An 18,628-nucleotide genomic window follows, 5' to 3' on the forward strand; every position below is an offset into this window, starting at 1 on the left:
AAACTTCAGCAAAATATGCATCAGAAATTCCCAAACAAGATTATCTTCTTTTTTGCCGCTCTCTGCAGCTGTGCACTATGCAAACGAGAGGGGAGCTGAAATGTGTCAGGGGCACTAGAAAACTTCAGATTGCTCCACAGAGGAAACTAACATTGCTGTGAAACCTGAAGGGAATGTTAATAGTGAGGCATCGGTTTCAAGGCTGTTCTTACTTGTAATGCTCCACACACCTCACCAACTCAACTCAGCAGGTCAGGGTTTCCTTTCAGAAAGGCTGATACCTGAAGTATCTTTAGCTTTAACCAATTGGTAGTTATAACTATAATTGGCAGTTTTAACTACCAACTGATTGCTAATTTTTATCCTGGAAAAAAACAATAGAGGAAAAGAAAGTTTGCCACCTAGGTGGCATCAGGAAGGAAACAGTGTTATCAAGGAAACATCAAGCAGCATGGGTCAGCCGACAAGTCAGGTCAGTAACAATCACCAGCTCGAAAGAGTGTATGAAGTTGGATTTCTCATGTTGTTGTATACTGTATCATTCTAACGAAGAATTAAGGCGGCATAGGTTCGTTCGTATTATCTCCTTTCGTGTAAGCTGAGTGGAAAACCTAAAGGTGCTAACATTTCACATTCTACATTGTCTGACCAAAATATCTGTAGAACCACCAGGGTAGCTGACAGTCAACCCTAAATAAATTTCTTAAAGACAACCTAATATGAAGTAGACAATAAAACTGTTTCCAAATTTCATACTACGTTGCATGTAACTCAGCTATTACTGTATTTCTACTTCGCCGTAGAAAACCAAGACCACTTGGTTTTGTAGTTACCTTAGTTCTGTGAGATATTACTGTTACATGAGCAAGTATACCAAATCCATACTATGATAACATGTACTAGAAGCACTTATCTACTAAATACATTTTGTAACACAGACTTCAGAACTCCAATTCTGCTATAAATATAACACCTATAAAGATATCATTTAAAAAATAAATGAATTGAGTATAAAACCATCAGTAATGCCCTCATTAACCCAAGGCTTCACTGTTCTTGTAGCACAGCTTTATCATTTCCCCAGACTTACCCTCACCTTCCTGTTCAACAATGTAGTCTCGGAAGACTTTGAGGCACAAATTTCTCCATGGTCTCTGTATGTCTGCTAGTATTTGAAGTTCTGGCAGTGATAAGAACCACTGAAAGTTTCCAAACATCTACATATTCTAACTATTACCAGAATCTACACGTACATTGGCACAGGTGGCTTTTTTAAAGTTCCCTTGCAGATAAGTTGTGTAGCCTATTTGTTGACCTACACATACTCAGTATACCCATCAATATCAAAATAGCTGGATATACTCAGCATGACCAGAATGACTGAGCAAAGTGACCCTGTACTGAAGCAAGAGTGGGTTTCTCAGATTCTTGGAACATCTGCCCTATTGTGCATGCACTGTTCTTGTTCCATCCAAAATAGATCCTAAAAATCAGGGGAACCCTAAAATATGGTGTATTGCACCATCTTTGAAAAGCAGGTAGATCACAGAGTAAACTATCACTATGTAGTATCAGTAAAAACCCCAATATTGCACTTTTCTCTGCTTGTAACGTACCTGATACACAGGCACACACAGTTAAGTGCCTCTAACAGCAACTGACATTCCACACCTGAGAAACTCCCACCGGCTCGTCCAAGTTAGGCCATTTAATGTATCAGCAGCTCCATCAGCTTCACCAGAGAATAGAAAGAAAATCTAAATCCTATGTGCATAGCTTTCTGTCATCTGTTCCCCCAAGACCTGCTGCTGTTGCCCACTTCCCTGGAAGCAAAGCTGCCAGCGTTCAGCTGTGCAGGGGCTCAGTCTCCTCCTTAGCCCGCTCAGGCTTGGACTCAGAACACCCCAACCTCCTATGAAGGAGCTCACTCTTCCCCCATTTCTCATTCTCTAAACTTGCTCTCTAATTAAACCCAGATACTCCATCCCATTCTTACCATACATCAACATTCATTTGGCAGCGTACACCCAACTTGCTGCATGGGGTTTACCACTACAAACTAAGCAAGGGACTCTGAGGTTCTGACAGCGTTATAAAAACAATTTCAGTGATACTTCATGAATTACCATAGGTTTGCTTTATAAAGGGGGAAACCTGAAGTTGGTTTAGAGCTGTCTCACATGGTTCAGTTCAACCCAAAGCAGACAACACACACCCCGGTGCTCATCACTACAGCTTTTGTTGGAAGGCACTTGGATTCCACGTTGTAGAAGAGAAGAGGTTATGCTGACACTTAAAACATTATTTTCTTCTTGGACAAACATTCAAATACTAAATAAGCAAGCAAGCACTCTTTACTCCAGTTCGGTAACTGTCATGAACAGGTTCATAAACTGACTTAACTGCCTTTTCTTACTCCGTTGTTTCCTGGTTTATTAAAATGACCTTTTACAGGTATTGATACATACCGAGTAACAGAGATCTATCAAAGCCTGTTCTGCTTTTGTCATTCAACCTCAAAAAAACCACAGCTCCCTACTTTCCCCTGTCATTTCACACACTGATCACAACAGGTATGTGGGAAGGATGTCCCAGGATGGACCAAGGGGCTGGTGCTGGACAGCTGAACTGGATCAGGTGCAAGGCACAGATTTCCCACATGGTCAAGTGTTAAGAAGAAACCTCCCACTAGATGGCTTACAGGGTCTTTGCTGTGCAAATGAAGGTAGGAATACCTGACCCGGCAACCACAGAAACAAAAATCTGTAATGAAAAACATCACCAGAAAAATAGCACTTAATTTGCCATGACCGCACAGTCCTCTGCAGCCATGACCACTGAAAAACATCACGCTAGAATTCATACAGCTCACTCCTGATCCCTACCTAGTCCTTGACCTTGTCTAGACTCATAAAAAATAGAGGTGCAACGACCCACAAGGGGGTATTTGTGACTTCTAAGTTTTTTTGTTTATATTGCTACACAATATATTTAGTAATATATTCTGTTTTCAGAAATGTGCCATTTATTTCCTTCATTATTTTCAGAATTTGCCTTTTATTTGAAAGGTAGAGCTAAAGGATGTAGAAAATTGCAGTGTTAAAGAGACCTCGATCTAGCATTCTGTGCACACACACACACACTCACTCATAAAGCCGACGTTATCTAATCATTTAAAAAAGCATGTACACTTATCCTAATTTAAATACTGTGGAAAACCAAACAAACAATCCAACCCACATTACATTGTTATTTAAATTTGGCCAGTACTATAGTTGACCACATATTTTACTCCTATGCAAATCTTCATCTCCTTAAACTACACTCTGAGAAAAAGGACAAGAGGAAACGGCCTCAAGTTGCACCAGAGGAGGTTTAAGTTGGATATTAGGAAAAAAGTCTTCACTGAAAGTGTGGTGAAGCACTGGAACAGGCTGCCTAGGGAGGTGGTGGACTCACCATCCCTGGAGGTATCTAAAAGACATGTAGGTGTGGTGCTCAGGGCCATGGTTCAGCGATAGACTTGGCAGTCCTGGGTTAACAGTTGGACTTGATGATCTCAAAGGTCCAACCTAAATGATTCTATGGTTCTATGAAAAGCATGCAGTCATCAGCAACAGTGGACTAAACCACGAGGAAACAGAATTGTTGTGAACGCAGGGTGACCTGTGTGCAGTTTGGGTTTTCACATCTCTTTCATACATCCTCTTTCATTAACGGCACAAAAACCGAAAGGACAGCAGTGCTCCATAAAAACCACCACAGCCAGCTGTCATCCATCCGAACAACAGAACCATTTAGACTGCTGTATTATGTGACTACAAGAATGCAAGAATATGGAAATAATCTGCACTGCTCTTAATTACTGTGGCTGATTGCTATTGCAAGGTGACACTCCAGTGTATATGAAATGTTAAAAGCTAATTATAACTTTGGTCTTACAATCAACACTAACATGACAGTACAAGACCCTGATATTCACAATGAACCCTTCTCCCATTATTTACTACTTCTATGAATATACAGAATATACAGTAACTGACATAAAAATGTCCCAGGAGCTATCCCTTTTTTTTTTTTTTTTAAAAAAAATATCATATCACCACTGGGCATTTTGACTATGAAAATTATTATTATTATTACTACAAAATACACATCCCATTTAAATGTAAAATACTGCCTTCATTAAGAAAGTTATTAGGAAATTAAATTATGCAAAGCTTTATCAAATTAATTAACTGTCTTTTGTGGGTCATCAGATAACTTTTCCATTTTGTCATTCAAAGACCTATTATTATTAAAATTGGGGTGCTGTAATTAGTATGTCACTGACAGAAATAGCTCCTCAGACTACTAACATTCTACTAGACTATGATCTTGTAGTGCAGGAGCAGAACTTTAGTTCTCAAACACGTTTTGTGTAACCATCTTGTTGACCTTCCATCTATAATTACGGAATAAATAAAAGGACAGAAATTGGTATTGCCATCAGAACCCAGAAAGCGTAACAACAAATGAATCTTGCCGATTTACACAGTAGTCTGTTATTGATACATCCAAAAAAGACAGAAAAGGACAAAAATATATTTTCAGCCTCCACAATTAGCTCAAGTACTTTAAAACACCTAACCCTGTTTATACTGAGTGAATACTTAAGGTGAATGAAAGTTTAAATAGATTGAAGATCCAAATTTTGTAATATATTATTAATTTTATTCGGTACTGTTAAAATTAGTTGCATGTTCTTAAGATGTCATTTTACAGCTTTCCGGTCTCCATTACTTAATTGAGATACTTAAAATATCGTTAACATTTGGTCTTATTAATATCTGAAGAACTTATTCCTCAAAAGCCTCCTTAAAATAATTTTCTCCAAGCATGTGCAAGGACAAGGACCTTACGTCATCATATTCTTCATGTGATTTAAAGAGTTAAGTGTTCAAGAAGGCTTGTCTAACAAAGGGATCTTAAAGTTTCAAGACCATTTAACTGCTGTTAAAATACTTGCTGAAATGACTCCTCCTCTGAGACTTATTAATTTTGATTTCCACAGAATCAAAATTCCTCCCCATCATGCAGCATGTTCATAAAATCCAAGCAGACCTCTTCAATCTCATTTCATGAAAAACTCAGGCAAATGTCACACAAAGTAATTTCCACACTGATGACCTAAATGACCTAAACCTAAAATCTGTTCTTTTAGAGGTGCTGGTCACAGAAAATCCACTGTGCACTCCTAGAACCGACTTTACTGTAATAAGCCTGCTGACAGAGGGACAGCTGTACTACACTCACGTTGCAGTGTCTACTACTACAGCTTTGCTACACCACTAATACAAATGTAGATTTTTAAGTAGGATCTTGATTTGATCGGGGAAACCTGGTAACATAAAGGACACAGTATGTCATATAAACTGAACAGAGCAGAACAGTGAACAGCAGCAGACTGTCCAACTTCATGAGTGAAAAAAGAATGGGAGAAAGGAAAGAGTATCTGCTGTGTGGTGGGAAGAAACGCAGAGAACAAAGACAATCTACACGTGGGACCACAATCTAATCGTATACTTTAGCTTTGCTTTCGATGAGATTAACATACAACGGAATAAGTAATAGGAATGAAGATACAGAAATGGAAATGATCAAAACAAGATGGATGCAAAATGAAAAGAACTCACTGCACTCAAACTGTGGGAGGGGGAATAAACTAAATCCCAAAACACAAAAGCACTTTCTCGAGCAGTCACGTAGTGAACTGCAGGTGCTCTTGCCAGAGTCTCGGACCATAAACATACTGACCGGACTCGGCAAGAATGAAAAAGTATTTGAAGTGCCTACGTCTCTTTTGGTCTGAAGTACTGCACAGCATGCACAGCTTCAGGTGGCATTTCAGAGTGAAAACGTTTCGAGACAGAAATTACTAGCATTTGTAGGAAAGGAAACTGGGATATCAAGACACATCAAGACAGGCAAAGGGAAATTATTTACAGAGAGTGGAGAATTCTGAGCACTCTAATGATAGAAATGAAACTATGACACACAAGTAGAAGGGCTACGAGATGAGCAGGGATCAACATGCCTTGCTTGGAAATCAAGAATAAATACTGTTTTGTTGACAGAGATGAAAGCTCAGTACCCCCCACCCCATACTTGCTCTATATTAATACATCAGGAAAATCAACACCAGGAAGAAAAAAAACCTACATAAAAATTATTAATGTATTGTAACAATCAAGGATAAACTAGCTGTAAATACGTTTAGGCTGAAAAATGAAAGAATGCTTCTAACCATAACAAATGTGGTATTATAGAGTGAGCTGCCCCCAGGAGTAGTACAAATAGAATTTGTACTCACTCACACTTATTTTAGAGTGTACCAATGTATAAATTCAATTATACAACGGTGGAGAATCTTCAAATTATACTGCTGCAAATTCATTTTTGGCCCAGCACAAAATTACACAACATACTTTAATTAGAAATCTAAGAAAACTTCATGAACATTTGAAAGAGAAGATTAGGGAATAGTATGTTTCTTTTATCAGACACAATTTGTCCTTAAAAACAAGGAAGAAAAATTCCATTAGAAAGGAATACACTTAATAAGTATTATGCAAATACTAGTTTGAAAGTAAGCTTTCTGAGTAATGTATGTAACAAGGTTTCTGAAGCACCACAGTGTTTTGGTCACTAGGCTCACTGAGCTGTCTGCAAAAAACATTAGGATTTTGAGTAATGTGGAGAGAGAAGAAAAAATGAAACCCGGTAAACAACAAAAAGAGATGCTTTGAGGAGAAACAGGAACTACTGATTACTGCATTCTTTATTCTGAAATTACTTTCACAATGTCCTAAATCAATTCTTCTGTGTGTTGTACAGATGCAAGGACCTCAATAAACCAAGAAAACAGCTGAAAATCACTTGAACCCTCTAGACCACAAAAAAGTTTAATCATATCTTCACGAATACGCTCCTGGATGCAAAGGGCAGCCTTTCCATTATCTCAGTGCTCAGACCTACTTCTCCTTCGTATTTCAGCCAGGTACGTGCTCTGTTGTCAAAGTTAAAAAGCCAAACCCACTCTGCAATCATACCTCCTTCACAAATTCGTGAAATGCCAGTCCTATAGCCCCTGCCTTTTAATGTACCAAGTAGAGTTTGTGGTGAAAGTTACAGGAGATTTATAACTGAGCCTTTTGTTTCCTTCTTCTCTCAAAGGCTGCTGGGGCACTAGTCAAAATTTAACTCTGGAAACATACGTTCTACAATTCTTCTGCATCTCAAACTTCAAAAACTGAGGCTGAGGTACGAGTGATAGTTTTTTACCTCAATTCCATTTAAAAAAAAAAAAAAAAAATTCTCACTGGTTTTAGAGATCTCCTGTAAGGATTTTTTAGAAGCTTGAATACCTTGATGAGTGTAAAGACAGACCAGACTGTGCTATACTTCCTTTTGTGCATAACCTCTTGTAATACAATCATCAATTTAAATACCTTTATAAATTAAAAAAAAAAAATAATCAAAGTACTCATAAATCTAGTGGCACTGGACTGTCTTGAAGATCCTCAGAAAATTCAGTACTATTGATCTTCAGGCCACATTTTCTTTGCCTCTCAACAGACAACTTTTGCAGGAGAAACAACTTGAGGGGTCTCCTCAGCAATAGGGAAGAATATTTCTTTATAAACCAGCAAGGATTATCATCCTTTTGGCATTTTTTCCTTGTCCAACTTTTGGTTCTGGAACTCCTGCCTCTTAACCAAGAATAAGCAACTCTTGCATAGTCTTTTCAGTCAAAGCTAAATATTATGTCTTTGTTTTGGAGCAGTTCTGCTTGCTTTTACTTTGGCAGAGGATCTACTCTGAAAGACCATAAAACCAGAATGAAACAGATTGGTCTGACAATGTCACGCTGTTGGTTCAAAAACAGGCACATATATATAAAAAAAAGATTTTCAATAAAAACTAATGCAGACAGGGAGAATGTAAATTAGTCTAATTACTGCTCTGTACGTCACTTTTTCTTTTGGAGCTGCCTTCTTACCTTACACATGGGACTAATAGCCACAGTTCATCTTTAAAAGTGGAAAAAAAGGAAGCATGATTGATTTGTCTATCACATTTGTACATTTTTTTGATGAACAGAGCTAGGCATACAGCAAAAACACAACTGAATTGCAGAAGTCATTAGTTTCTGTCCTCTTTGTATCCCTTTGACGTTAATTTTCAATACGCCTTCAAGCAGGTGAAAAGCATGGAATAGTTTCAGTGAACGTCAAGCTTGCATACTTACGCAGTTGTACTTTGTTTCTTTCTTCCAGTGCCATAACCCATGAAATTAAGCAAAGCAACTTCAGGAGTTAACACATATAGAAAATGCTTTCAAATTAATTTCTGCAGTGTTAGGTAAGCAGTAAGCTGTCTCCTTGGTTTGTGACTTTTTTCCCCTTCGAAGTTCAGTTGTGTGTATTGCCTAATGCGCATCAACTGCATTTACAGCAGCTGCTGAGAAATCACTGCAGGTAAAAATACTGTGTGACCATGGGTAGCATCGCTAGTACGTACCACAGTGATGCAATTCCACTGCCCCACCATCTCCTGCTCCATCAAGTAGTATCTGTGATCTGACAATTATAGAGATGATTTGCCTGTACAAGATCAACTGAAATGACTCCTGAATCTTCCAAGCTGTGCTTGTCACATTCTCACCACTACAATCCACTACTGCTTTGAGAAAAACGACGCGCTTCTGAAAAACCACAGCCACACACATTTTCTTCAATGTTTTGTCTGTTACTTCAGGTTGTAAACCCAAGAGAAAATGCAACAGCAGTGCACTGTGTATCTCTGTTTAGGCTTTCAGTTGCACTAAAAACTCTAAAAAACTCCTCTGCCTAAGACAAGAGGCACTAGCAAGTGTCAGGAGTGGCAAGTATCCCAACCCAGTGGAACAGAACTCTGAAGACTTGGATCGTACTTGCAGTTCTGCCAGTAGCAACTCTGAGATCTCCCGAGGAAAACCAAGAGACATTCTGGTAGTTTTCAAATATACTATTAAGCGACCTGACTGATCTGCCATTAAAGAAAAATAGTGTGTTTATAACATTATTCCTAAGAAGTAATAGGTTTGTGCTGATGTTTACTGCTCAGCAAAATTCTGTCATTACCTTTTTCTTTTTTTCTTTTTAAAATACTGTTAAGTCCATTGGTTTTGCACTGATATTTTCTATGCGGGATGTACCAAACCTCTGTTTCTTATCTTAAAGCAGCAGCAGGAACTAGTGTACAATGCCTTTTCACCTCTTTTTTCTCAGTTACGTTTCTTGATTCAGTGCCAACTGATGCTCTACTCACTGCTGGCGAGAACGTCTCCTACTAGTCTGTACTACCTTTAAAGTTAGGGAGTACACACCTGAAATAGGGTACGGTGCAAAGGCAATACATCTTTTGTCATGATTACCAAGGCTGTAATGATGATCTCCAAGTCAAGTGATACGGACTGGCTTATATTCCTCCTCCCATATTGTCTGCAGGGTGTGTGGTAAGCCACTAGAGCTTTCCTCCACCTGGTTTTTTCTAACCTATACCTGGATGACTACTCACCATTAGCCACTGGAGCCAGCCACAGCTACTGCAGACATGAACTTCTATGTACTTACCGTATGTGGCTGAAAAACTAGAATCCTAAACCAAAACAGAACAAGCTAATGCGACATCCCTGACATACCGAAACTAACAGAATCTCAACGAGTTCATGTCATTTAAGCTGTCATAGAAGCTGGACAAAGTCTTGAACTCACCTCATTCAATCAACATCACATACATGCATTCAGCTATTCAGGGTAGGATTCTTCAGCTAACTTTCACCATCTAGCTTATTGCTGAGAATTCCTTTTTAGAAAATGCTGAGGAACATCTCTTTTTCACTTGTGTAAAGTATTATCAGAAAACATGCTCTAGTAGCAAAGAAAATTCCATTTACTATTCTCAGCCCCAGCATACAATGATGGTTAATTTTGTGCATTTCCAGGAATTGGGGCTCTACTAGTAAAGATTTAGGTCCAATACACATTCCACTAATAGAAAACAAACTTGAAAATAATGTCACTTCTTAAAGAGAAAACAGACCAACTAAAAAAAAAACCTAGATGTTTCTTTTAACTCATGACAGTGACACAGAAAAAGCCAGTCCACTTTAGATTGCTTCTAGAAAAATACCCAAGTTGTTTCCAGCTGTTCAAAGGATTTGAGTCCAAATTTCAGGTCATATAAAATCACACAGCCTCTCCAATCCAGTCACCATACAGAAATGGTCTGGGTGAAGTTTTGGTCTCCTTAATGCTAGAGACTGCTTGCACATTACCTTCAGCAGAGAGAGTTTCACTCTTGAAACTTGAGTTTCAGGTCTTCTAGAAAGAAATTCTGACAGCTGTTATTTCTTGAAGAATAACTGTGCAAGTTTAAGTGATTTTTAGCAAATATTACATAAAGCCTTCAGGCTAAGGAGTTACATTACACATAATGCACCCAATTGTTTCTGATAGAAATTGCTGAGATGAAATTTCCAGAGATTATTATAGCCTTGTTTGTGCGGAGTCAAAGGTAACTTAACAAAATGTGAAGACTATGCCCCCACAAAACCTCCACCTGATCTTTTCAAAAATAAGTTATTAATGCTCAGGTAATCATCAGGAACACTAGTTGTATAAACGTGTAATTGTAAAGATGTATACATGTGCTAGGAGCACAAGAACTACATACAGATGGATGCACATCGAAATGTTTTTTGTTTTAAAAGAAAGCTTAAAAATCTCTAAAGAACAACTATTCAGAAGAACTGACCTGTTGTTAGCTCACATTCCATCCCCAGTATAGCCATGATCTGAAAGGTTTATGTGCTCACAAAACCAGAAACACATGCTTGCATGGTTCTAAACACTCCGCAGAAACCCAATCTCATTTTTACTAGCTTACACACCTGATCTTAATTTTGGTTTAGCCAACAGGAATGCAATCAGCAGCAAGTCTTATTACTGGACTTACCATTAAAATCAGAAAACAATGCTTTTCTACAGTTGAAACAAGCATTATTCCTATTTAGTGTGTTACCAGTTAAGTATGCATTACAGGATCAAGTGAAAACCATAATCTAGCAGTTACTGCTCTAACTATAAAGTACATTAAAAAAATATTTATGAGAACTTGTTTCATTTCACTTTCATGGCAGGCTATGTTTGAAATGTAAACACAATATTTATAACCATTTGAAAATACATTTTGTTGAAACCTAACACTGTCACCGTCCATTCAAAAACATGAAGACATCAGGGTTTTCGTATCTAGCACTTCATATCCACTTCCACCGTACAGGGAGAGACACGCAGAGTACACACAGGGCAAAACCATCACGGTGTTTTTCTCAGCAGCCTTAGTGTCTTACTCATTTGCTGGATGGATTTCACCCCGTTAGCTGGTGTCTCAAGGGCAGCCTGAGACTCACACATCGGAAGTCTCATGCATTTTTAAAACCGAAATACACAGAGGTGTAAGGTGAGGACTGACAGGCTTCCAAGGCATCACTGTAGTGCAAATACAAACAGCAACTGTTTTTAAAAGCAGGCATGGATTTACTGCAGCAGATAAAAGGGTTGTATCCCATTCCCCATCTGCAAGCCTGAAAAATCATGTGAAATACTTATTAAAACATGACTGTGCACCTTCCCGTGTCCCTCTTCACTGCATGACTACCTAAAATATGCCACAGCTATTAAGTAGATGAATGACATCAACTCCCTTCTCTGAACATACCTTGTTTTTTACTTTACAGTGGAATATTTTTTAGGTAATTCCTTGCAGCCACTTTTGCTTCACATACTTATAACATGACCCTTCTATTTATATATAGATAAAAAAATGTTAACGACAATGAATAAATAAAATCACTTATACTTGTGAGTTAGGCTGCACATGCCACGTTTTTATAGCAACCTTTTAATAAAGCCTAAGAAAAACATGTTTACATGAGCAAAGACCTATTCAAAATGAAACAAATCTAAAAAGCAGAAATTCTTACCCTAAAAAACTCTTTAGTGGAGCCAGAATCTAATGTCCCATAAGCAATTTCTGTTTGCTTGGAAAGATCCTCTGCACTTTCAATGGGAGACACCATCCTCTCAACCGTCAGGAAGGCAGCTAAGTTAGCCGTGTAGGATGAGATTATGATGAGGGTAAAGAACCACCACACACCTCCAACAATGCGCCCAGACAGGGATCTAATAACAAGTATGAAATGGATTTGTAAAGTGAAATGAAAGTCCTAAAAAGGAACACATAATATCAGTTTTATGCAAATGATGCATTATACTATAGGGAAGGGTTTCAGGCTATCTCATAGCACAGCTCTGCATACTAATCAGATGGGAAATCAAGGCATACTCCACTACATCTCCTGGACTTTGCTGAAATCAGGACTCCAGAGTTTACTTTAGGGAGAATTTAGTGATCCAGTTCTTCAAAGTTCGGAACACCCTGAAAGGAAACTGCTCCCATCATAACGTGCTATACTGAACACGTAAGCTCGTCATTGCCTCCAAAGTGAATTTGTGTGACGTTATGAAAAGGATCAAACAAAATCAGTGAAACAGTGTTTTCAGACAAATCAGTATGCACTTATTAATTAAGTGCCTATTTTCCTAAGACATTCAGACAAACACTGATTTCCACAAAACAATGGTTTATGCTGCTCTGGATAATCTATACTAAGAAACAAATAGCATTATTTGCAATAAAAACTGGCCCAAGGAATACCCATAAACTAAAAAGTGCACACAACTTTTGAAAGATACAAGCATTTAACAGACTGGGGACTAGACGTGAAACAATCAGTGATAGTACAGAAAAATGGTGAAGAAAGTATATTTTTAAATAATAATAATCTGATGTTTTTAACTGCAGCAGCTGGGCTCTTATGGATCTTTGTTTTGCATCTCCTGCTCAAGAAGAGAGAAGAAAAGAGAACTCAAGAAAATATTTGAAACAGTATAGAACACACAACTAAAGAAATTCAATGAGTTTCAATACTAGAAAACTATGTAGTAGAGAAATATTGATACTGCATTATTGTCAAGCTTGACTTTTTTAAAATGATCCTTTAAACTTTGAAATTACTTACTACTTTGTTTCCAAACAAGACATTATAGGAAGGAGTACATAATCTTTGGAGATGTGCTTAATTATATGGCAGAAATGTGCATGTAGTTGAAAGTCTAGTACTAAGGCGTTGCAGTAGCTTAGGTATGTCTTGATATGTCTCCTCTATCTATTAAGTAAACAAATTACAAATCACTCACCCAGCCTACTGTATCGTGAATGAGACCTCAAACTAACTCTGGCACAGAATATATATAGAGAGAGATAGAGAGATGTAACTCTCTCCCTCTCTATATATACATATATATATATATACACGCACATTTAAACATGATAGTTATGTACAAGGTGACTTATTAAACTGGGAAAAAAATAAATAGAACCAATTCTAGACAAACCATTTTTACTAATTGCTAGTGTATAAAATATCTGTAATAATTCAGACATTAAGAGATTTATTCCATGTCACAACAGACTCACTAATTCACTCTACTACATGAAAATCAAGTCAGGTAAGGTCCAGAAGATGTTATTAAAAAGGACCTTAGAAAAAAACTTTCAAACTCCTTCTAAACTGAGATTAATCTGCAAACAAATTTTGTCACCTTTGAAAAAATATCACATACTTATTTTGACATGGAGGTAATCTCAGTATAAAATAATTCTACAATTAAAAGATTGAACTATACTGTAATTACATATTTGAAAGGTAAAATCTCTGACAATATGTATTTAATAATCACCAATTTTATGGCACTTTATATTGTATAGATGACACCTGCTATAAATTACAATAATCTCCAAAAGCCCATGTCGGCAAACAAAGCTGCCACCGACTTTGTAAAAGAAGAATAAATGAAATGCTATTCCAGACATTATGCTGCCACATGACACTGTAGAAGTAAAAATTTTATGAGTGTCATTTATATTCAAAATTTTCCCATAAGGTCCATCCCAGTTAAATAAATCATTCCTTTTTTATGTACATTTCAAAAAGTTTCTGAAGACTGATAATTATATGCTAGTATGAACTCCCACTTTACAAGCACCTCATTCATCAGGTCATCAAATACTAATTTCTGTGCACAATTACCTAAATTTGTGCACCACATCTTATACTTACAAAGGTATTTATTGTATGGCAGTACTGAGAGTACACTCACATCTCCAAAAAGATGAGGAAAACTCTGCTATAAGTCAGCATTATCATATAATATCTTATTCTGTTCTGCACTACAGTTCCTGTGCCCCCCTTGATAGTGACCCAGGGACTGCTATTGCAGACCAGGATCCAGGTGGTCCAGCCTTACTCAGCATCACCTTCTGTTTCAGAGTCAAGAAGCCCTAGTTACTTGCCTGCTCTAAGATTCTTACAGTGGTTGTCATTTTCATTAATGACAGTAGTTAAATAGTGCAAAATTTAATTTCACAAAGCTATTTTGCTGATGCCTGAAGACAGTAATTTTCATATCTATTCCGTTTCATTTGCTGGGGAGTTTAAATTCCATAGTGATAGTTTTGGTGCAAGAACAAAAGTAACTGAGGTGTTTTCAGCCCTTCTCTCTTTTTATAATCAACATATCATGCACAAACTAACCCCTTTCCTCAAAAATGTTTGTAATGAAATAAAGTGCTGTTTACTAAACATTGACAAACTAAACCTTGAATCTCCAAAATTGAGTTTTGTGCGCCTTTTATGACTATTTAGTATCATTATTCTTACATCACCTTTGAAAAGTTACCAAACTGTGCACAACATTTGTCATGCCTCAATAGCCAGTAAATCAGTGATAAAAAAGCCAACAGGTCATTATGCTACTGTGGCCTTGATTTAATAACAATAATTTTGTAGCTAATAGAGGACTTTGCAGACAACTAAACCTGTGAAGTATTTAATCGACACAAAAACCCCACAGGACTGAAATTATCAGCTTGTCATGACCTGAAACAATTTGCTTTCTCTTCACTGCCTTATTTCTTGTATACAGTTCTTACTGTATTATATGCCAAATGCATTGTGTCTTCCATCATAAGAGCTGCCATATCTCACGGTGATATGCCAGCTTTTACGCAGAGTTGCTGAAGTTCTCAGATAAGAAATGCTCTGCTATTTCTGCAGTAGAACAACTTGAAAACCTGCTGCTGCCTTTTGGGATGCACAGCTTCTAAGAAGTGCTCCCTTGGTGTAATTTATTTTGCACACTAGCCACTAGACCTGCCAGAAATTGACCTGTCCCCTGTCTCTCTTTAGGTTGTTTGGAAGAAAGTGAAATTGCTTAGTATAATTAGGTAGGTCTTCTGATTTGATTTCCTTCAACCCAGTTGCCCCTATTTCACTTGTTACTATAGTTCCTTCGAGCAGCAAGTAGTTGTTTACCTACCTACTTACCACTTTGCTGACTCAAGGCTAGAACCACTTCTGCACAAGGGAAATAGAATGTTTAATGAGCTGCAAAGAAATTAAGTTAAGTGCTTTACAGTTGTCCCTTATAAAGTAGGTGAAAATCCATGAGGAATTATGCATTCATAAAACGGACCTTCAAATTCATTTAAGCCACTTCCTTTGCGACTTTTCTAGAACTAGGCCATGGAAAAACAGCAGCGTTTTGCAACTATTCACATGAAATTGGAGCCATCACATGATTTTTAATTCAGTTCTCTCCAACAGAAGGCTCTCCAATAGAAAACCAGTGGGTTAATAACTGTGTTATAATATGCAGTGAGTTTTAGAGGGAAAGTGCTTCCTGCGTATGTTGTGACTAGTGTGTTACCCTTTTTTCCCATTACAGTTGTTGTGAACAATAAGCACTGTCAACTGTAAAATGGGAATATGCAGCAAAAACACGGTACCCCTCCAAGAAGGCATGGAATGACTTGAACCTTATGCATTTTACAGTCTCTGCATGGTGTATATAACTTCACTTGGCAAATGTACGATCGACATTAAGACAGTCTCGATCAAACACATCATGACCTTACGTCACAGACAACTGCTGGTATTTCAAGGACTTTTGTGATTTGAGGGAGGGGAAAAAAAAGAGCGATTCATTTTTTTTTTCTGAGAGTGAAAATATATGCACCATGAACCTCCTCCCACTGAGATGGCTGAGACCAAAAACGCACAAAGTTGAAATGGGTGAGTAACCAACCTTGGCGAAATATCGCATCCTTGCTGCATAAAGGCACCCAGGGAAAACCAGAGACTATTAAATATCCCAAATTCATTAGTTGATTCATTAGTTTGTGTTTCTCTTCCATCTTCAAATTCCTCAGTGTGCCACTCATATGGGCTAAATCTGCTGACCAGGAATAAAACTACACTGACCCCAATGTAGGCAAAAACAATGCACATCCAGATTTCATACGCTAACGGATCAAGAAATGAAAACACTCCTGGCTTGGACTTCTGAGGCTTCTTGATCATTATTGATATCCCCAGGCTCATAAAGGGCTTTGAGAAGTCAATCACCTCTTCTCTCACCAATGTTATAGTTAATGGAGCGATTGCAATATCGGCTTTCTGTAAAGGAAGAAAAAAAGCAAGTAATAGCTAATACGATGACCAAAGAATGGTTTAGTTTCTATTGCGTTTCACAAATGGAAAATAGAGCGGAGATGCCAGCGACATTCATTTCACCAAGAATGTCTTACGGAGAATTTCAGAAATTTTTAGTTGGAACTCTTCTCACTGCAATACATATAATCACATGGTTGGCAAATTCCAAGCTTCCCTTTTTACACACGCACTTTTAAAAGCATATGACATTTAAAAGTGTTAGTAACGTGCATTATCTTTCACTTGCTCAGAAAGATGAAACATGCAGTCACTTCCTCCCAACCTCATTTGCATTTAAAATCTAACTCCATGCTTTGCTTTCAAAATTTTTCATGTCAATACAACCTACTAATTCTCTATTAAAGGAGTTACACAATTTTCCTCTATTCTACAGAGAAAACTAATCCGAACTCCACTCCTTCCATTAGTCATCTTTAATGGCTTTATAATAAAAGATTTTCTTACCCCATAAACAAGTTCTCCAACCATCCCATTCCAGATTTTCGTGTCTGCATCCCTTGCCCCATACTTGCCATCCCCAACAATTGTGAGCTTATACTTGAATCCACAGTGTTTAGCAATTTCTGTAGCTAAGTCCACACAATAGCCCTCATATCGATCATTTCCTTCAAGCATTTCATGATTTTTCTTCATCATGACGTATGGGGACTCCTGCACAGAAAGAACTTGCCTTAGCTACTTGGTAAAGAGACAAACATTTCAGTTGTGCAAGTCATAGATTAATGTTTCCTTTTACATGTGACAAAAAGAGAGAAGGTAACATCTGAATCATATATGCTATGTATATGTTAGCTATTAATTATTAGTGTGACATGTCCTTAACACATTTAAAAGCTGCATTCTCCACAGCCATACACAAATAACGATACTTACAGGTATAGTGATTCCCAGCAGTATGTTAATAATGACCATGAATGTTAACAGGAGTTATTCAGAGAAGAAAAAGTTCCAAAATCAGTTTCTTTCGCTCACACAGTTTGAATGGAAGAAGGCAAAGATATTTAGTCGCTTTTCTTGTGGTCTTAATACAAGAAAATTCTTTCCTATTTCACAACCACATCCCTTCCTGGGAAAATACTTCAGGCTCTCCAAGCTATATCTTTATTGAATTACTACACAAACAATACGTTAAGATATCTGTAACTACACAGAAAAGTTCTATCATCAGCAAAACTGCTGATGAGTCATAAATTGCATTAAAGTAACGTATCTCCTCTTTGCTCAGTTGTTACCTAACTATTCTTGCATTCAGTGAAATTCCTACGCTAGCCTGTGACTTGTCCAAACTGGTGAAGAAGCTGTGTAACTTCCGGAAACATGCTGTTCTGTGGCAGTACGTGATGTTAATTTTCTAGACAACTAGAATACAACTTTTAATGTTTTATTTTACACTTCACCAATCCACAGTAGCTATAATTCTGAAACATAAGAACCAGTCTCTTCACTGTTTGGCAAAATCTGTTCTCTAAAACTATGTTTCTGCTCTCAGACAAAGCACCTCTCCTTTGAAAGCAGGTATTAAATTTCCATTTTCAGGTCTGAAAATTTTAGTTTTCTAGAATGTTAAATCAATGACAACTTTTCTTCTACACAATAAAACTGCATACTGAAGCACATTTCCTTAATGTTCACATTTTATTTATGTATCATAATGAGTAACAGGTCACAACCTCAAATAATAAAAAGACAGTATATTTAAACTAACACAATGACGAGAAACAAATCACTGTAGGACAGACTGTCTTCTGACAAAATATGAGGTTAATTACCAAAATAGTGGTGACAATAATAGTCTTATTCTCTAGTCCTGAAGATTCATTTCCAAGAGGGCCATCAAGAGGATTCACAACCATTTTGTCCACTTCACTCCAATATCCAATCTAAAGAGAGTTTATAGGATGCACA

General features: G+C 37.4%; 1 protein-coding gene across 5 annotated transcripts in view; it reads right to left on the minus strand.

Annotated features, from left to right (window-relative positions):
- Nucleotides 1-18,628, minus strand: part of GRIA2 (glutamate ionotropic receptor AMPA type subunit 2) — a 96,543-nt gene that overhangs the window by 6,684 nt on the left and 71,231 nt on the right. For all 5 annotated transcript variants that reach the window (XR_005102747.1, XM_037377963.1, XM_037377957.1 and 2 more), the window contains exons 9-12: nucleotides 18,493-18,603; nucleotides 17,168-17,374; nucleotides 16,296-16,666; nucleotides 12,071-12,269 (exon numbers count right to left, since the gene is read on the minus strand). Coding sequence is in view for 4 of the 5 variants with exons in the window: in XM_037377963.1 (XP_037233860.1) it covers nucleotides 12,071-12,269; nucleotides 16,296-16,666; nucleotides 17,168-17,374; nucleotides 18,493-18,603 (888 nt within the window). In the remaining variant the exon portion in view is untranslated. The remainder of the gene's footprint in view (nucleotides 1-12,070; nucleotides 12,270-16,295; nucleotides 16,667-17,167; nucleotides 17,375-18,492; nucleotides 18,604-18,628) is intronic.

This window comes from Falco rusticolus, chromosome 1 (assembly GCF_015220075.1).
Source record: "Falco rusticolus isolate bFalRus1 chromosome 1, bFalRus1.pri, whole genome shotgun sequence".
Lineage (NCBI taxonomy): Eukaryota > Metazoa > Chordata > Aves > Falconiformes > Falconidae > Falco > Falco rusticolus.